Source organism: Xyrauchen texanus, chromosome 49 (genome assembly GCF_025860055.1).
Source record: "Xyrauchen texanus isolate HMW12.3.18 chromosome 49, RBS_HiC_50CHRs, whole genome shotgun sequence".
NCBI classification, from domain to species: Eukaryota; Metazoa; Chordata; class Actinopteri; order Cypriniformes; family Catostomidae; genus Xyrauchen; species Xyrauchen texanus.
In genome coordinates, this window is record NC_068324.1 from 45,899 (window position 1) to 67,874 (window position 21,976).

The window sequence follows — 21,976 nt, forward strand, 5'->3', positions numbered from 1 at the left end:
AGGCTGCAGTGCGCACGATAGTGAGTCAATATATTTAGCAACTGCTGACAGTTTTCTCTTTCCCTTTATCATGTTCCGCATACTTATTTCTGTGATCTGATTAAGGTCACATCCGTCCACCTGTGTGACGTCTCAAGGCAGCTAGCAGACGTTCGGATTAACCAGTTTGTCTGTTTCCTGACCTGGGCCCCATTTAGTCAATTACTATCATTATTAAGACTATGAGCCAAATTACTAGAGAGGAGAGCGGCACCTTCCCTGGAGGGATGGAGTCCGTCTCTCTTTAGCAGGTCAGGTCTACCCCAAAAACTTTTCCAATTGTCTATAAATCCAATTTTATTCTGCTTAGGTTCAGGCAGAAGTGTAGGGAGGTATGTTTTAAAAAAATCTAAAATATGACTTTGAATAGAATTTTACTTGCTTTTGGCGCCCCCAGCTGGACATTTCACTGTGAAACTGCAGCCTAACGTGTTATACAGCACGTACATTTAGAATTTAAAAAATGTTGTCATGTTCACGTAAATTTCATGAGGAAGGGTTGTTAAAAGCGTGTCACTGACACATCATTTCAGATTTCAAGTAAGTTTAAGTTCATTTTGATTTGGATGTGACCAAAACTGCGGATGTCAGTGTAAACGGTAAACGACCTGCACTTATATAGCGCTTATTTAACCTCAGCGGTATTCAAAGTGCTTCACTATCACATTGATTGACAGCGCATTGAATGAATTAGCGCTGATCGGAGCAAATGTCTCCCCTTACGTGATCTTTTGCAGTATTCGGCAGTTACCCCTCCCCTCCCTTCCCTCACAATCATGGTGTTGAATGAGATCACAAGAGCTGAAGAGAGGCATGAGAGACCTCCTACCTAAACTTTATCCGCTGGTGTCGCTGTTGGACAGGGTGACTGCAGAAGAAGACTCCTGTAGTCACATTGACTTCACATTCGTAATATTTTATGTATATTACATACAGTCGTTTATTTTGCTCACCCAAATTTTTGAGGAGACATTGCCTCCCTTTGGAGAAATTGGGACTGGTATAAATGATAAATGTGTGTCATCTGTTCATTTTAAAATCACATTTAACCGTGAAGTGAAAGTAACATCACATCAGAACACAGTGAAGCCCAAATAATACAGAACAACAAACCGACCCGATGTGTTTCTGCACAGTGTGTTGGACTGACGAGAGATTGAGGAGTTTTACTGCTGCTGACTCAGTGCTGGTTAAGACACAAACAACTAGCTGACTGACCATGTCTCTCACACTCACACGCACACGCACATGCATACACGCTCTCACACACACACACACTAACACACACGCACATGCATATGCACACACGCTCTCACACACACACACACTCATACTCACACACATACTCACAAACGCACATGCACACACACACACACACACACACACACACACACACTCATACTCACTCACACACACACGTACTGTATATACACACATTTATATACTAATACACACACTCACACCCACAAGCACAGAGTGAGTGAGTGGGGGGGGGGGGTCTTTCTGTGTCTCTCTCAGTCTGTTTCTCACCCATTTTTTATTTTAGGGGTCAGAATTGAGGCTGCTTGAAGCAGCTATCTTTACATGGCCTACTTACACACACACACACATGCACACACACACACACACACTCTCTCACACGACACACACACATTCAGGTTTGTGTCCTATTAAACAGTTTTTATTGATACTTTTCAGTATCGAATGGATTATATGTTTATTTATAATCAAAATTTCTCTCGCTTCATCCGCCATCTTGGATGGAGCTCATCACGGTGCATTCTGGGAATGATACATATGATGCTACTTTACAATTTTACCAAACGAGATATCTGAAGAGTCGTCATAATTAAGATAACAACTTTTTGGAACAGCCTTCGTGTCAGGAGCGCACCTATGATGACGTAAAATGCCACCTCTGGAGGACGCTCACTAGTTTTTGGAACAGACCCTGTTTTACCCACGATGTGTGTGTGCTGTATATATTTATGTACATACAACTGTATTTAATGAAAAACACTGCGGTAACGTCACAGTATTATGGCACCAGTATAAGCTACTGTGCAACACTGTCTATTAAAGCGTTTCTTTTCTCGTCTGACTTTTGACCTATAACGGAACATTTGGAGTAGATAAATCTAAATTTACACACATTTATTAACACCCAGATACAGCATGTTCTGAGCAATAAACAATCACTATAACTCCGTGCCCACAGAGAGACAGACAGATCACAGGATAGAGACAGACAGATCTCTGGAGAGAGACAGACACAGACAGCGATCTGTCTCGAGATCAGATCAGATGCTGGTGTTACTGGGGGAGAACAGATCATATACTGGTGTTACTGGGGGAGATCAGATCAGATGTTGGTGTTACTGGAGGAGATCAGATCAGATGCTGGTGTTACTGGGGGAGATCAGATCAGATGCTGGTGTTACTGGGGGAGATCAGATCAGATGCTGGTGTTACTGGGGGAGATCAGATCAGATGCTGGTGTTACTGGAGGAGATCAGATCAGATGCTGGTGTTACTGGGGGAGAACAGATCAGATGCTGGTGTTACTGGGGAGATCAGATCAGATGCTGGTGTTACTGGAGGAGATCAGATCAGATGCTGGTGTTACTGGGGAGAACAGATCAGATGCTGGTGTTACTGGAGGAGATCAGATCAGATGCTGGTGTTACTGGGGAGATCAGATCAGATGCTGGTGTTACTGGGGAGAACAGATCAGATGCTGGTGTTACTGGAGGAGATCAGATCAGATGCTGGTGTTACTGGGGAGATCAGATCAGATGCTGGTGTTACTGGAGGAGATCAGATCAGATGCTGGTGTTACTGGGGAGAACAGATCAGATGCTGGTGTTACTGGGGGAGATCAGATCAGATGCTGCTGTTACTGGAGGAGATCAGATCAGATGCTGGTGTTACTGGGGGAGAACAGATCAGATGCTGGTGTTACTGGGGGAGATCAGATCAGATGCTGGTGTTACTGGAGGAGATCAGATCAGATGCTGGTGTTACTGGGGAGAACAGATCAGATGCTGGTGTTACTGGGGAGATCAGATCAGATGCTGGTGTTACTGGGGAGAACAGATCAGATGCTGGTGTTACTGGGGGAGATCAGATCAGATGCTGGTGTTACTAGGGGAGAACAGATCAGATGCTGGTGTTACTGGGGGAGATCAGATCAGATGCTGGTGTTACTGGGGGAGAACAGATCAGATGCTGGTGTTACTGGGGGAGATCAGATCAGATGCTGGTGTTACTAGGGGAGATCAGATGCTGGTGTTACTGGGGGATATCAGATCAGATGTTGGTGTTACTGGAGGAGATCAGATCAGATGCTGGTGTTACTGGGGGAGATCAGCTCAGATGCTGGTGTTACTGGGGGAGATCAGATCAGATGTTGGTGTTACTGGGGGAGATCAGCTCAGATGCTGGTGTTACTGGGGGAGATCAGCTCAGATGCTGGTGTTACTAGGGGAGATCAGATGCTGGTATTACTGGGGGAGATCAGATCAGATGCTGGTGTTACTGGGGGAGACCAGATCAGATGCTGGTGTTACTGGGGGAGATCAGCTCAGATGCTGGTGTTACTGGGGGAGATCAGATCAGATGTTGGTGTTACTGGGGGAGATCAGATCAGATGCTGGTGTTACTGGGAGAGATCAGATGCTGGTGTTACTGGGGAGAACAGATCAGATGCTGGTGTTACTGGGGGAGATCAGATGCTGGTGTTACTGGGGGAGATCAGCTCAGATGCTGGTGTTACTGGAGGAAATCAGATCAGATGCTGGTGTTACTGGAGGAAATCAGATCAGATGCTGGTGTTAATGGGGGAGATCAGATGCTGGTGTTGCTGTGGGAGATCAGATTAGATGCTGGTGTTACTAGGGGAGATCAGATCAGATGCTGGTGTTACTGGGGGAGATCAGATCAGATGCTGGTGTTACTGGGGGAGATCAGATCAGATGCTGGTGTTAATGGGGGAGATCAGATGCTGGTGTTGCTGTGGGAGATCAGATTAGATGCTGGTGTTACTGGGGTAGATCAGATCAGATGTTGGTGTTACTGGGGGAGATCAGATCAGATGCTGGTGTTACTGGGGGAGATCAGATCAGATGCTGGTGTTACTGAGGGAGAACAGATCAGATGCTGGTGTTACTGGGGGAGATCAGATCAGATGCTGGTGTTACTGGGGAGATCAGATCAGATGCTGGTGTTACTGGGGGAGATCAGATCAGATGTTGGTGTTACTGGGGGAGATCAGATCAGATGTTGGTGTTACTGGAGGAGATCAGATGCTGGTGTTACTGGAGGAGAACAGATCAGATGCTGGTGTTACTGGGGGAGATCAGATCAGATGCTGGTGTTACTGGGGAGATCAGATCAGATGCTGGTGTAACTGGGGGAGATCAGATCAGATGTTGGTGTTACTGGGGGAGATCAGATCAGATGTTGGTGTTACTGGAGGAGATCAGATCAGATGCTGGTGTTACTGGGGGAGAACAGATCAGATGCTGGTGTTACTGGGGGAGACCAGATCAGATGCTGCTGTTACTGGGGGAGAACAGATCAGATGCAGGTATTACTGGGGGAGAACAGATCAGATGCAGGTATTTCTGGGGGAGAACAGATCAGATGCTGGTGATACTGGGGGAGAACAGATCAGATGCGGGTGTTACTTGCGGAGAACCGATCAGATTCAGGTGTTAATGGGGGAGATCAGATCAGATCAGATGCTGGTGTTACTGGGGGAGATCAGATCAGATGCTGGTGTTACTGGGGGAGATCAGATCAGATGCTGGTGTTACTGGGGGAGATCAGATCAGATGCTGGTGTTACTGGGGGAGAACAGATCAGATGCTGGTGTTACTGGGGAGGACCATCATGCATCATTTGCAGCTAAATTCATTTTTGAGCTGCACCTCATCAGAAACCAATTACTGCCTTAATGTACTTCATTCACAGTACTTTTATCTTCTTATGTTCATAATGTCCTGTTAAATGCAAATTTTATATTATATTGTATAGTATATATTGTTATTATTTTTTTATTGTATTTGATTCATTACTTGGCACCTTATTGTAATTCTATCTTATCATTATTATTTGTCTTGTCATTATCTGTTTTGTGTATTAATGCTTTGGCAATATTGTATGTAAACACAATCATGCCAATAAAATTGAAATTGAATTGACAAACAGATCACAGGATAGAGACACACAGATCTCTGGAGAGAGACCTGCAGATTGCTGCAGAGAGACAGACACATCTCTGGAGAGAGACAGACAGGCACTGATCATTCTGGTGTCTTTAATCTGCCTGTCTGTCTCTCTGCACACACATATAGAAACTATAAAATCTGCAGTAAAAGAGACAGACAGAGAGACAGACAGACAGGACGAGAGGACCGAATGATGAATGTTAAAACAGCAGCTGTAAAATGGGGGAGAGAGAGAGGGAGCGAGCAGCGTTGCCCCGAGATACAAGATGTCGTAACGAGGCGAGTGGGAGCGCTGAAGTGTGTGAGGGGAGCAGAGAGTGAGACAGAGTGAGACAAGCTCATGTTTGAGGACAGTTTCCCCCTGCTGGCCCACTGCAGTGGTATTGCCCGCTGCCTTCACAGAGCTGTTATTGTGCAGCGCAGCAGAGAGAGAGAGAGAGAGAGAGAGAGAGAGACACTGTGTGAGTGTGTGTGAGACTCACTTGCTTCTCATCAGCAGACGACAGCAGCTGAACGAACAGAAACAAAACAATCAGACAGACTGAAAACTGTGATTCAGTGTAAGATTCACATCCGATCTGCTCCGGAGCCTCCATCCTTTCTTTTCCCGTGAGGAAGAGGAGAACGGAGGAGGAGGAAGAGCCCCCATCCACCCCCACCCCCAGCACACAGAGAACACTCCGAAGAGAGAGAGAGAGAGAGAGAGAGAGACATACAGAACAAGGGTTTTATTCGTTGTGCTTCTGCTCCGTTCTTTCGGGAGCGAGTGGCATGCTCATGTCCGTCAACTCAGAAAAATCATCTTCCCCAGAAAGGTAAAACATCTTGATACCTCACATCTACCTGTCTGTCCATCCGCCTGTCTTCTATTTCATCCTCACCTGTCTCTCTCTGTCTGTCTGTCTGTCTGTGTGTGTGTGTGTGTGTGTGTGTGTGTGTGTGTGTTGTCTGATGGAAAATGTATACACAGAAGAGCACTGTAATACATCTCACACACAACACACACACAACATACACACAAACACAACAGACACACACAAACACAACAGACACAAACACAACAGACACACACGCAACACACAAACACAACAGACACATTACAACACAACAAACACACACAACACAAACACAACAGACACACACAAACACAACAGACACATTACAACACAACACACACACAACACAAACACAACACACACAAACACAACAGACACACAACACACACACACAACAGACACACAACACACACAAACACAACACACACACAACAGACACATTACAGCACAAACACAACACACACACACACAACAGACACACAACACACACACACAACAGACACACAACACACACAAACACAACACACACACAACAGACACATTACAGCACAAACACAACACACACACAACACAAACACAACAGACACATTACAGCACAAACACAACACACACAACACACACACAACAGACACATTACAGCACAAACACAACACACACACACACAACAGACACACAACACACACAAACACAACACACACACAACAGACACATTACAGCACAAACACAACACACACACAACACAAACACAACAGACACATTACAGCACACAATGTTTCTGGCTGATACATGAATATATTGATTTGATGTTGATCGTGTTGTTGGGTTTTGTTTGACATCAGCGTTACACATTGCGGCGTGTGTCATCACACATACAGTATCTGGGCCATCAGAACCAGAACAGCAGCGACGGGTTCATGTTGATTGGCCTCACTGGTTATACAGATGATTCTGTAACATTCAGAGAATGTATGAATGATTCATTGTGAGTCAAATGAACATCCATCCAAATGATGTGAAATTAAATAAACACCCACAACAACTTGATTCCAACCCACAAATCCTGTAAGTCTGACTTTAGTGTTCAGTCTCTTGAGAGGCACACAGGCCGAATATCTGAACACACACAACTCGATGGATGTAAAGCTGCTGTACATTTAACATTTGAATTGTTGGATGTGGGATTTTTGCACGAGTCTCTGAGCACGGCCTACATGCCTGAATCAAGCGCTGTGTAGTCATGAGCATGCAGAGAGTGTGTGTGTGTGTGTGTCTGTCTCTCTGTGTGTGTGTGTGTCTGTCTGTCTGTACGTGAGAGTGTGTCTGTGTGTGTGTGTGTGTGTGTGTGTGTGTGTGTGTGTTCATCTCCAACTCACGTCTCATTCTCATCTTTCCACCCAAATGTAATCGGCTCGTTTATTTTGCAACTCGGAACAACAGCGGCAGCACTCCCGTACACTCGTGATTGTATACATCAGATGACATGAATGGATGCCGCCAGACTGATGGATGGATGAACAGATGAATGGATGGATGAACAGATGAATGGATGCCGCCATACTGATGGATGGATGAACAGATGAATGGATGGATGAACAGATGATGTGATGCTGCCATACTGATGGATGAATAAACAGATGAATGGATGGATGAACAGATTAATGGATGCCACCAGACTGATGGATGGATGAACAGATGAATGGATGCCACCAGACTGATGGATGGATGAACAGATGAATGGATGCTGCCAGACTGATGGATGGATGAACAGATGAATGGATGCCACCAGACTGATGGATGGATGAACAGATGAATGGATGGATGAACAGATGATGTGATGCTGCCATACTGATGGATGAATAAACAGATGAATGGATGGATGAACAGATTAATGGATGCCACCAGACTGATGGATGGATGAACAGATGAATGGATGCCACCAGACTGATGGATGGATGAACAGATGAATGGATGCTGCCAGACTGATGGATGGATGAACAGATGAATGGATGGATGAACAGGTGAATGGATGCCACCAGACTGATGGATGGATGAACAGATGAATGGATACTGCCAGACTGATGGATGGATGAACAGATGAATGGATGGATGAACAGATTAATGGATGCCACCAGACTGATGGATGGATGAACAGATGAATGGATGGATGAACAGATGATGTGATGCTGCCATACTGATGGATGAATAAACAGATGAATGGATGGATGAACAGATTAATGGATGCCACCAGACTGATGGATGGATGAACAGATGAATGGATGCCACCAGACTGATGGATGGATGAACAGATGAATGGATGCTGCCAGACTGATGGATGGATGAACAGATGAATGGATGCCACCAGACTGATGGATGAATAAACAGATGAATGGATGGATGAACAGATTAATGGATGCCACCAGACTGATGGATGGATGAACAGATGAATGGATGCCACCAGACTGATGGATGGATGAACAGATGAATGGATGCTGCCAGACTGATGGATGGATGAACAGATGAATGGATGGATGAACAGGTGAATGGATGCCACCAGACTGATGGATGGATGAACAGATGAATGGATACTGCCAGACTGATGGATGGATGAACAGATGAATGGATGGATGAACAGATGAATGGATGCCGCCATACTGATGGATGGATGAACAGATGAATGGATGGATGAACAGATGAATGGATGCTGCCATACTGATGGATGAATAATCAGATGAATGGATGGATGAACAGTTTAATGGATGCCACCAGACTGATGGATGGATGAACAGATGAATGGATGCCGCCAGACTGATGGATGGATGAACAGATGAATGGATGCTGCCAGACTGATGGATGGATGAACAGATGAATGGATGGATGAACAGATGAATGAATGCCGCCAGACTGATGGATGGATGAACAGATGAATGGATGCCACCAGACTGATGGATGGATGAACAGATGAATGGATGCTGCCAGACTGATGGATGGATGAACAGATGAATGGATGCTGCCATACTGATGGATGGATGAACAGATGAATGGATGGATGAACAGATGAATGGATGCCACCAGACTGATGGATGGATGAACAGATGAATGGATGCCGCCAGACTGATGGATAGATGAACAGATGAATGGATGCCACCAGACTGATGGATGGGTGAACAGATGAATGGATGCTGCCAGACTGATGGATGGATGAACAGATGAATGGATGGATGAACAGATGAATGGATGCTGCCATACTGATGGATGGATGAACAGATGAATGGATGGATGAACAGATGAATGGATGCCACCAGACTGATGGATGGATGAACAGATGAATGGATACTGCCAGACTGATGGATGGATGAACAGATGAATGGATGGATGAACAGATGAATGGATGCTGCCATACTGATGGATGGATGAACAGATGAATGGATGGATGAACAGATGAATGGATGCCACCAGACTGATGGATGGATGAACAGATGAATGGATGCCGCCAGACTGATGGATGAACAGATGAATGGATGCTGACAGACTGATGGATGGATGAACAGATGAATGGATAGATGAACAGATGAATGGATGCCGCCAGACTGATGGATGGATGAACAGATGAATGGATGGATGAACAGATGAATGTATGCCGCCAGACTGATGGATGGATGAACAGATGAATGGATGCTGCCAGACTGATGGATGGATGAACAGATGAATGGATGGATGAACAGATGAATGGATGCCGCCAGACTGATGGATGGATGAACAGATGAATGGATGGATGAACAGATGAATGAATGCCGCCAGACTGATGGATGGATGAACAGATGAATGGATGGATGAACAGAAGAATGGATGGATGAACAGATGAATGGATGGATGAACAGATGAATGAATGCCGCCAGACTGATGGATGGATGAACAGATGAATGGATGGATGAACAGAAGAATGGTTGACGCCAGACTGATGGATGGATGAACAGATGAATGGATGGATGAACAGAAGAATGGATGACGCCAGACTGATGGATGGATGAACAGATGAATGGATGGATGAACAGAAGAATGGATGACGCCAGACTGATGGATGGATGAATGGATGGATGAACAGATGAATGGATGGATGAACAGATGAATGGATGGATGAACAGAAGAATGGATGACGCCAGACTGATGGATGGATGAACAGATGAATGGATGAGAGACATTCAGCAGGTTACAGTTTTAAGAGGAATGTGGAATCTTATGAAGTTGATGTGAGATGAGTCACTGCAGAGCGACAGATTTCTCTAAAAATAACTCAAACTAAGATTGAAACTTCAGTTAATCATGTTTGGAGAAAGCTGTGATGTAGATGCAGTTAAGACGGGCAGTGAGAGTGTTTCGTGCCATAAACGGACCAGACAGAGAGACAGACAGATTGTCAGGAATACAATAGACTGCTGAGTGCCACAGACGGGTTAACAGGAATAATCACAAGATGTTGGAAACAGAACGGAGAGAAATGTCCTTGTGCTCTGTGTGACGTGTTCTCCTGGGATCACGTCAGACATGAGGTCATGCTGTGAAGAAACACATTTACTGACAGTTTTAACCATGTGTTTATGGTTGTGTGTGTGTGTGTGTGTGTGTGTGTGTGTGTGTGTGTGTGTGTGTGTGTGTTTTAGCTGTAAATGTGATTATTAATAGATCATACAACTGAGAAAACAATGGAAACATTTCAAACAGGTTTAGTTTGGATTAAACCAGCAGTGAGATGTATATAATACTGTTACCATGGATACGCCCAGGGCCGGCCCTGGCCAATTTGCTGCCCTAGGCAAGATTTCACCTGGTGCCCCTGGAATCACAGACAATTCCACCACTGATCATTGTGTTCATACACTCACACAGAAACAAACTGCGCAGCTTTGTCTTGTTTTTCTTTATTTTGAAAATATTTTGGAAACAAACACACACACACAACTAAATTATAAATATAATATAAATAAATTTATATAATAAGATTATTGCAGAAAAAAAAAATACAGAAACAAAAAGATACACAAAAAAATAAATAACTATACACAAACTGGAATGCAAAATGTAGCAAATGTTCTACAGCCTTACTCTCCTTGCCTTTCTAGCAGCAAAGTCATCTATGATATCATTATAAGACAGCTGTTGGGAGACCACATGATTTATGCTAATGACTGAAAGTCCACTGAGACGTTCTTGAGCCATTGTAGATCTCAGGTAGTTTTTAATCAGTTTGAGCTTAGAGAAGCTCCTTTCAGCAGCAGCGACGGTAACAGGTAGAGTGGCAGAGATTCTCAGAGCGACCCACATATTGGGGTAAATTTCCGTCAGCTTCTTCTTGTGCAGGAAAGTCAGGAGCTCAATGTTTGTCATGTTTTTTGATGGCAGATGTGGAAAGTTTTGCATTTCCAATACAAGTTCCCTGCCATCAATATCTGGCTGTCCATCATGACTTAAAGCTGTGCTCAGGGTCTGACAGTGCTCTACCAACTCTTCTTTGGACATGTTGGGAAAGTTGAGGAGCACTCCAAATTTAACAACAATAATATCTTAATAAAAACCTAAAGTAATATTGACAAACTATATATCATTTGAAACCTCATGTTTGTTTTCATGCCAAGAGTTCAAAAGATAACACCAATTCAATTTTATGAGGAAAAAAAGGTCTGAAAATGTTTTAAATATAAAGAAAGATATTATGGATTCTCGATTTGTGATGTGGTTGCGAGCTATAACGCACATATGTGCTCTTTTTATGCATTTATTAGAGGTTGAATTCAAATCAAATAGTAAATACTGCAATTAAACACACAAACAGCAAGAATAACTAGATAGGTACATTTCCAGAAGAAAATGTGAGTGGTGCTTGCCGTGGCAAAACTCGTCAAACAGCATGTTATAACTTGAAAAGAACAAAAATTATGGTCATAAATAAATCAACCCAGAAGTCTGTAAATAAATCAACCCAGAAGTCTGTACGATTTTCTGGTGCAGAAATATGTGATTTGTTACTCGGTTGCTAGGGTAACCCCATCTGGTTGCTAGACAGTTACCATAGTGATACTAATCAAGTGTCCTTGCCGTCCTGATTGAAATAAGTGAACCCAGAAGTCTGTACTATTTTCTGGGGCAGAGATATGTGATTTGTTACTGGGTTGCTAGGGTAACCCCATCTGGTTGCTAGGCAGTTACCATAGTGATACTAATCAAATGTCCTTGCCATCCTGAGTGAAATAAATCAACCCGGAAGTCTCTCTGATTTTGTGGTGCAGAGATATAGTTATTGCTAAACGGTTGCTAGGGTACTCTGTTTAGTTGCTAGGGAGTGGCTTGGCAGCTGCCAATCATGAAACTCCAAAGGCTGCTTGTCAGTATGAATGATATAAACCAACTCCCATGCCTCTGTGACATTCAGAATGGAAGATATCCCTCTATGGATTTTTGTTGCTAAGGTGCTCGACAATGGTTGCTAGGGAGGGGCTAGAAAGTGTTGAGGTGATTCATGATTGGCTGTTTGCTGCCCCGAGTCAAACAAGACCACCCTTGTGTTTTTATGACACTTCTATCCGGAGATATCCCTTTGAAGTCTTTCATTAGAAGTCTATGGGACTTGTTGCTAAGGTGCTCTAAATTGTTGCTAGAGCGTGGCTTGATAGATTCAAAATGATCCTGAGAGACTGATTGGTGGTCTGAGTAAAATGAGCCCGCCCCCTTGTCTCTATGACACTGTGATCCAGAGCTATGTTCAATACAAAGTCCCTATGCAATTTCATTTCATGGGCCGTCCTACACCATTGTAAGTCAATGGGGGCAACCTTGGGCAGCTCCTGCCCCCCAGGGGTGCAACTTTTACACCATATTGAGGTATGCTCTTACAGAGCCTGCCAGCCTCTTCAAATGTGGCAAATCAAACATTTCTGCAAAATCCTCGCTCGGAGCTGTGATGCGTAAAAGTTTGTCACAATGTTAAGTCTATGGGATTTTTCGCCGTTTTTTTTGCCCCTGGGGCAAATACCGTACCCCCGATCGCTTATAAAAGTCATAGCACACGTGTCCTCAATAGGCCGTTCGATTTGACACCTCATTCGTGGGTGTACGCCAAACGGTGCGGGACGAGTTAGGTGCAGAAGTTTTGTACGGAGATATAATAATAAGAAAAACTAGATAGGTACATTTCCTGAAGAAAATGTGAGTGGTGCTTGTCGTGGCAAAACCCCTCCTTGTTGCTAGGCAGTTACCATAGTGATCATAATCAAGTGTCTTTGCCATCCTGATTGAAATAAACCAACCCAGAAGTATCTACGTTTTTGTGATGCAGAGATATGTGATTTGTTACTTGGTTGCTAGGGTAACCCCATATGGTTGCTAGGCAGTTACCATAGTGATACTAATGAAGTCTCCTTGCCATCCTGAGTAAAATAAGTCAACCCGGAAGTCTCTACTGTTTTCTAGTGCAGAGATATGTGATTTGTTACTCGGTTGCTAGGGTAACCCCATCTGGTTGCTAGGCAGTTACCATAGTGATAGTAATCAAGTGTCCTTGCCATCCTGAGTGAAATAAATCAACCCAGAGGTCTGTGATATTTTCTGGTGCAGAGATATGTGATTTGTTACTTGGTTGCTAGGGTAACCCCATCTGGTTGCTAGGCAGTTACCATAGTGATAGTAATAAAGTGTCCTTGCCATCCTGAATGAAATAAATCAACCCAGAGGTCTGTACTATTTTGTGGTGCAGAGATATGTGATTTGTTACTCGGTTGCTAGGGTAACACCATCTGTTTGCTAGGCAGTTACCATAGTGATAGTAATCAAGTGTCCTTGCCATCCTGAGTGAAATAAATCAACCCAGAGGTCTGTACTATTTTCTGGTGCAGAGATATGTGATTTGTTACTCGGTTGCTAAGGTAACCCCATCTGGTTTCTAGGCAGTTACCATAGTGATACTAATCAAGTGTGATTGCCATCCTGAGTGAAATAAGTCAACCCGGAAGTCTCTACGTTTTTCTGATGCAGAGATATGTGATTTGTTACTCGGTTGCTAGGGTAAGCCCATGTGGTTGCTAGGAAGTTACCATAGTGATACTAATGAAGTCTCCTTGTCATCCTGATTGAAATAAGTCAACCCGGAAGTCTCTATGTTTTTGTGATGCAGAGATATGTGATTTGTTACTCGGTTGCTAGGGTAAGCCCATCTGGTTGCTAGGCAGTTACCATAGTGATACTAATCAAGTCTCCTGGCCATCCTGATTAAAATAAATCAACCCAGAATTCTCTTCAATTTTCTGGTGCAGAGATATGTGATTTGTTACTCGGTTGCTAGGGTAACCCCTCCTTGTTGCTAGGCAGTTACCATAGTGATCATAATCAAGTGTCTTTGCCATCCTGATTGAAATAAACCAACCCAGAAGTATCTACGTTTTTCTGATGCAGAGATATGTGATTTGTTACTTGGTTGCTAGGGTAACCCCATATGGTTGCTAGGCAGTTACCATAGTGATACTAATGAAGTGTCCTTGCCATCCTGAGTAAAATAAGTCAACCCGGAAGTCTCTACTGTTTTGTAGTGCAGAGATATGTGATTTGTTACTCGGTTGCTAGGGTAACCCCATCTGGTTGCTAGGCAGTTACCATAGTGATAGTAATCAGGTCTCCTTGCCATCCTGAGTGAAATAAACCAACCCAGAAGTCTGTATGTTTTTCTGATGCAGAGATATGTGATTTGTTACTTGGTTGCTAGGGTAACCCCATATGGTTGCTAGGCAGTTACCATAGTGATAGTAATGAAGTCTCCTTGCCATCCTGAGTGAAATAAGTCAACCCGGAAATCTCTACAAATTTCTGGTGGAAAGATATGTGATTTGTTACTCGGTTGCTAGGTTAACCCCATCTGGTTTCTAGGCAGTTACCATAGTGATACTAATCAAGTCTCCTGGCCATCCTGATTAAAATAAATCAACCCAGAATTCTCTTCAATTTTCTGGTGCAGAGATATGTGATTTGTTACTCGGTTGCTAGGGTAACCCCTCCTTGTTGCTAGGCAGTTACCATAGTGATCATAATCAAGTGTGTTTTCCATCCTGATTGAAATAAACCAACCCAGAAGTATCTACGTTTTTCTGATGCAGAGATATGTGATTTGTTACTTGGTTGCTAGGGTAACCCCATATGGTTGCTAGGCAGTTACCATAGTGATACTAATGAAGTCTCCTTGCCATCCTGAGTAAAATAAGTCAACCCGGAAGTCTCTACTGTTTTCTAGTGCAGAGATATGTGATTTGTTACTCGGTTGCTAGGGTAACCCCATCTGGTTGCTAGGCAGTTACCATAGTGATAGTAATCAAGTGTCCTTGCCATCCTGAGTGAAATAAATCAACCCAGAGGTCTGTGATATTTTCTGGTGCAGAGATATGTGATTTGTTACTTGGTTGCTAGGGTAACCCCATCTGGTTGCTAGGCAGTTACCATAGTGATAGTAATAAAGTGTCCTTGCCATCCTGAATGAAATAAATCAACCCAGAGGTCTGTACTATTTTGTGGTGCAGAGATATGTGATTTGTTACTCGGTTGCTAGGGTAACCCCATCTGGTTGCTAGGCAGTAACCATAGTAATACTAATCAAGTGTCCTTGCCAGCCTGATTGAAATAAGTCAACCCGGAAGTCTCTATGTTTTTGTGATGCAGAGATATGTGATTTGTTACTCGGTTGCTAGGGTAAGCCCATCTGGTTGCTAGGCAGTTACCATAGTGATACTAATGAAGTGTCCTTTCCATCCTGATTGAAATAAGTCAACCCGGAAGTCTCTACGTTTTTCTGATGCAGAGATATGTGATTTGTTACTCGGTTGCTAGGGTAACCCCATCTGGTTGCTAGGCAGTTACCATAGTGATACTAATCAAGTCTCCTTGCCATCCTGATTGAAATAAATCAACCCAGAAGTCTCTCTGATTTTCTGGTGCAGAGATATAGTTACTGCTAAACGGTTGCTAGGGTACTCTGTTTAGTTGCTAGGGAGTGGCTTGGCAGCTGCCAATCATGAATCTCCAAAGGCTGCTTGTCAGTATGAATGATATAAACCAACTCCCATGCCTCTGTGACATTCAGAATGGAAGATATCCCTCTATGGATTTTGGTTGTTAAGGTGCTCGACAATGGTTGCTAGGGAGGGGCTAGGAAGTGTTGATTTGATGCATGATTGGCTGTTTGCTGTCCCGAGTCAAACGAGACCACCCTTGTGTTTCTATGACACTTCTATCCGGAGATATCCCTTTGATATGTTTCAATAGAAGTCTATGGGACTTGTTGCTAAGGTGCTCTTAATGGTTGCTAGGGCGTGGCTTGATAGCTTCACAATGATCCTGAGAGACTGATTGGTCGTCTGAGTAAAATGAGCCCACCCCTCGTCTCTATGACACTGTGATCCAGAGCTATGTTCAATACAAATCCCTATGCCTTTTCATTTCATGGGCTGTCCTACACCATTATAAGTCAATTGGGGCATTTTTGGGCAGCTCCTGCCCCCAGGGGTGCAACTTTTACCCCATATTGAGGTATGCTCTTACAGAGCCTGCCAGCCTCTTCAAATGTGGCAAATCACACGTTTCTACGAAATCCTCGCTTGGAGCTGTGACGCGTCAAAGTTTGTCTCAATGTTAAGTCTATGTGATTTTTCCGCCGCTTTTTGCCCCTGGGGCAAATACCGTACTCCGATCAGCTTATAAAAGTCATAGCACACGTGTCCTCAATAGGCCGTTCGATTTGACACCTCATTCGTGGGTGTACGCCAAACGGTGCGGGACGAGTTAGGTGCCGAAGTTTTGTTAAGAGATATAAAAATATAAACTAGATAGGTACATTTCCTGAAGAAAATGTGAGTGGTGCTTGCCGTGGCAAAACTCGTCAAACAGCATGTTGTAACGTGAAAAGAACAAAATTTATGGTCATAAATAAATCAACCCAGAAGTCTGTACGATTTTCTGGTGCAGAAATATGTGATTTGTTACTCGGTTGCTAGGGTAAGCCCATGTGGTTGCTATGCAGTTACCAAGGTAATACAATACTTGGCTCCTTTCCATCCTGAGTGAAATAAGTCAACCCGGAAGTCTGTACTATTTTCTGGTGCAGAAATATGTGATTTGTTACTCGGTTGCTAGGGTAAGCCCATGTGGTTGCTATGCAGTTACCAAGGTAATACAATACTTGGCTCCTTTCCATCCTGAGTGAAATAAGTCAACCCAGAAGTCTGTACGATTTTCTGGTGCAGAAATATGTGATTTGTTACTCGGTTGCTAGGGTAAGCCCATGTGGTTGCTATGCAGTTACCATAGGTAATACTAATACTTGGCTCCTTTCCATCCTGAGTGAAATAAGTCAACCCGGAAGTCTGTAGTGTTTTCTGGTGCAGAGATATGTGATTTGTTACTCGGTTGCTAGGGTAACCCCATCTGGTTGCTAGGAAGTTACCATAGTGATACTAATGAAGTCTCCTTGCCATCCTGGTTGAAATAAATCAACCCAGAAGTCTGTACGATTTTCTAGTGCAGAAATATGTGATTTGTTACTCGGTTGCTAGGGTTCTCTGTTTAGTTGCTAGGGAGTGGCTTGGCAGCTGCCAATCATGAATCTCCAAAGGCTGCTTGTCAGTATGAATGATATAAACCAACTCCCATGCCTCTGTGACATTCAGAATGGAAGATATCCCTCTATGGATTTTGGTTGCTATGGTGGTCGACAATGGTTGCTAGGGAGGGGCTAGGAAGTGTTGAGGTGATTCATGATTGGCTGTTTGCTGCCCCGAGTCAAACGAGACCACCCTTGTGTTTCTATGACACTTCTATCCGGAGATATCCCTTTGATGTCTTTCATTAGAAGTCTATGGGACTTGTTGCTAAGGTGCTCTTAAATTGTTGCTAGGGCGTGGCTTGATAGCTTCACAATGATCCTGAGAGACTGATTGGTCGTCTGAGTCAAATGAGCCCGCCCCTTGTCTCTATGACACTGTGATCCAGAGCTATGTTCAATACAATATCACTATTTCATGGGCTGTCCTACACCATTGTAAGTCAATGGGTGCAACTTTGGGCAGCTCCTGCCCCCAGGGGTGCAACTTTTACCCCATATTGAGGTATGCTCTTACAGAGCCTGGCAGCCTCTTCAAATGTGGCAAATCACACATTTCTACGAAATCCTCGCTCGGAGCTGTGACACGTCAAAGTTTGTCGCAATGTTAAGTCTATGGGATTTTTTGGCCGCTTTTTTGCCCCTGGGGCAAATACCATACCCCCGATCGATTATAAAAGTCATAGCACACGTGTCCTCAATAGGCCGTTCGATTTGACACCCCATTCGTGGGTCTACGCCAAACGGTGCGGGCCGAGTTAGGTGCCGAAGTTTTGTACGGAGATAGATGTGAGATTACAATAGTGATGCTTTGCAAGCACCACTAATAAAAATAAAAACTAGATAGGTACATTTCCTGAAGAAAATGTGAGTGGTGCTTGCCGTGGCAAAACTCGTCAAACAGCATGTTGTAACGTGAAAAGAACAAAATTTATGGTCATAAATAAATCAACCCAGAAGTCTGTACGATTTTCTGGTGCAGAAATATGTGATTTGTTACTCGGTTGCTAGGGTAAGCCCATGTGGTTGCTATGCAGTTACCAAGGTAATACAATACTTGGCTCCTTTCCATCCTGAGTGAAATAAGTCAACCCGGAAGTCTGTACTATTTTCTGGTGCAGAAATATGTGATTTGTTACTCGGTTGCTAGGGTAAGCCCATGTGGTTGCTATGCAGTTACCAAGGTAATACAATACTTGGCTCCTTTCCATCCTGAGTGAAATAAGTCAACCCAGAAGTCTGTACGATTTTCTGGTGCAGAAATATGTGATTTGTTACTCGGTTGCTAGGGTAAGCCCATGTGGTTGCTATGCAGTTACCAAGGTAATACAATACTTGGCTCCTTTCCATCCTGAGTGAAATAAGTCAACCCGGAAGTCTGTAGTGTTTTCTGGTGCAGAGATATGTGATTTGTTACTCGGTTGCTAGGGTAACCCCATCTGGTTGCTAGGAAGTTACCATAGTGATACTAATGAAGTCTCCTTGCCATCCTGGTTGAAATAAATCAACCCAGAAGTCTGTACGATTTTCTAGTGCAGAAATATGTGATTTGTTACTCGGTTGCTAGGGTTCTCTGTTTAGTTGCTAGGGAGTGGCTTGGCAGCTGCCAATCTTGAATCTCCAAAGGCTGCTTGTCAGTATGAATGATATAAACCAACTCCCATGCCTCTGTGACATTCAGAATGGAAGATATCCCTCTATGGATTTTGGTTGCTATGGTGGTCGACAATGGTTGCTAGGGAGGGGCTAGGAAGTGTTGAGGTGATTCATGATTGGCTGTTTGCTGCCCCGAGTCAAACGAGACCACCCTTGTGTTTCTATGACACTTCTATCCGGAGATATCCCTTTGATGTCTTTCATTAGAAGTCTATGGGACTTGTTGCTAAGGTGCTTTAAATTGTTGCTAGGGCGTGGCTTGATAGCTTCACAATGATCCTGAGAGACTGATTGGTCGTCTGAGTCAAATGAGCCCGCCCCCTTGTCTCTATGACACTGTGATCCAGAGCTATGTTCAATACAATATCACTATTTCATGGGCTGTCCTACACCATTGTAAGTCAATGGGTGCAACTTTGGGCAGCTCCTGCCCCCCAGGGGTGCAACTTTTACCCCATATTGAGGTATGCTCTTACAGAGCCTGGCAGCCTCTTCAAATGTGGCAAATCACACATTTCTGCGAAATCCTCGCTCGGAGCTGTGACACGTCAAAGTTTGTCGCAATGTTAAGTCTATGGGATTTTTTGGCCGCTTTTTTGCCCCTGGGGCAAATACCATACCCCCGATCGATTATAAAAGTCATAGCACACGTGTCCTCAATAGGCCGTTCGATTTGACACCCCATTCGTGGGTCTACGCCAAACGGTGCGGGCCGAGTTAGGTGCCGAAGTTTTGTACGGAGATAGATGTGAGATTACAATAGTGATGCTTTGCAAGCACCACTAATAATAAGTATGTGAGATTACAATAGTGATGCTTTGCAAGCACCACTAATAAGTATGTGAGATTACAATAGTGATGCTTTGCAAGCACCACTAACTAGAATGTACATTTCCTGAAGAAAATGTGAGTGGTGCTTGCCGTGGTAAAACTCGTGAAACAGCATGTTATAACTTGAAAAGAGCAAAAATTATGGTCGTAAATAAATCAACCCAGAAGTCTGTACGATTTTCTGGTGCAGAAATATGTGATTTGTCGCTCGGTCACTAGGGTAAGCCCATGTGGTTGCTATGCAGTTACCAAGGTAATACAATACATGGCTCCTTTCCATCCTGAGTGAAATAAGTCAACCCGGAAGTCTGTAGTGTGTTCTGGTGCAGAGATATGTGATTTGTTGCTCGGTTGCTAGGGTAAGCCCATCTGGGTCTACGCCAAACGGTGCGGGACGAGTTAGGTGCCGAAGTTTTGTACGGAGATATAATAATAAGAAGAAAAATAAGTATGTGAGATTACAATAGTGATGCTTTGCAAGCACCACTAATTACATCTGGTATTCATGCACAAAACTGTATTGAGCACTTCTCTAGCATACATACAGTAGTTACATTTTCAAAAAATATATTTTGAAAGTGTTTGTTTTCCAGTAACAGTTAGATGGTAGCAATGTCCTACTAACTACACATTACTAATTTAGCCAGTTCAAATAAAAATACCATAAAATAGTGCACAAGTTCAACTAACTGTCATGATAAGCTATTTCAAATTAGCAAACGTTACTAGCATCGATCGTCGAACTAACTGCTAACTTATGCATAATGCAACATAGATAAACAGATACATCACATTCATTACCTCTATCTTTATCCCGTTTTTCTTCCTCTTCTCTTCTTTTTTTTCTTCCCTGGGCACCAGAGGGCTTCGGTCTTTTTGACATAATGATAATTTATCTGTGAATTCGGCCATCAATATCAAATGGATGTCTTTAAGTGCAGCAGGGCGGGGGGAGATTGATACATCACTCGGACCGGGGTGGATCGGGAAAGCAATGTAGTTATGTTTTTGTGGGATGATCGCTTTTTATATATATATATATATATATATATATATATATATATATATATATATATATTTTTTTTAATCTGTAGTATTAAAGTTGTATTGTTTAAAAAAAAAAAAAAAAAAACTCCTTTGGACGCTTAGGCGCCCCAAGGGGTGGGCGGCGCCCCTAGCATTTGCCTATTCCGCCTATGCCACGGGCCGGCCCTGGATACGCCATCAGTCTGAATATCAGTGGGCCGACTGTGACTAATTGAGACAGCAGAGAGTCTGTAAACCTGAACCCCACAGAGGTCAATCTGTGACCTCGCTCACGTGCCTCCTGTTCTTCAAATGTAACTTACATGTATCTGCACACTGAGACTGTCAAAAACCTGTCAGCCAATCAGATCAGAGCTGTTCAGGAAGGGGGTCAATCGTTCAGAGTCCCGAGTGCTGGTCTGTCAGGTTATTGTTGAGACGATCACAGGTTGTTTTAGATTGATGTGAGAGCTGCAGTAAACTGTCCAGCTCTTCATGGACTCTTCCAGAATCATTAACTTCATGAAAGCGGTGACATTGAGAGCTGCATGCAGGTTATTGTCTTCCTGTAGGGCAAGAGAACAAAACCATGTCCAGTAATCACACACTTCCTGTTTGTTATCTGGCTGTTTGTCTGTACATGAAGCAGTCGCTCAGACAAACGATCTGCATCATATTCCCATGTACAAAAACACTGTTGTGTTGTTATTTGTGTCGGCTCTGAGGAATGG

At 43.6% G+C, this 21,976-nt stretch overlaps 1 protein-coding gene across 2 annotated transcripts in view; it reads left to right on the plus strand.

Moving 5' to 3' along the window:
* Positions 1-5,700: 5,700 nt before the first annotated feature.
* The window catches only part of LOC127640101 (SRSF protein kinase 3-like), a 35,794-nt gene continuing 19,518 nt past the window's right edge, over positions 5,701-21,976 (plus strand). For both annotated transcript variants that reach the window (XM_052122500.1, XM_052122501.1), the window contains exon 1: positions 5,701-6,085. In XM_052122500.1, the coding sequence (XP_051978460.1) occupies positions 6,042-6,085 (44 nt within the window). In that variant the 5' untranslated portion in view covers positions 5,701-6,041. The remainder of the gene's footprint in view (positions 6,086-21,976) is intronic.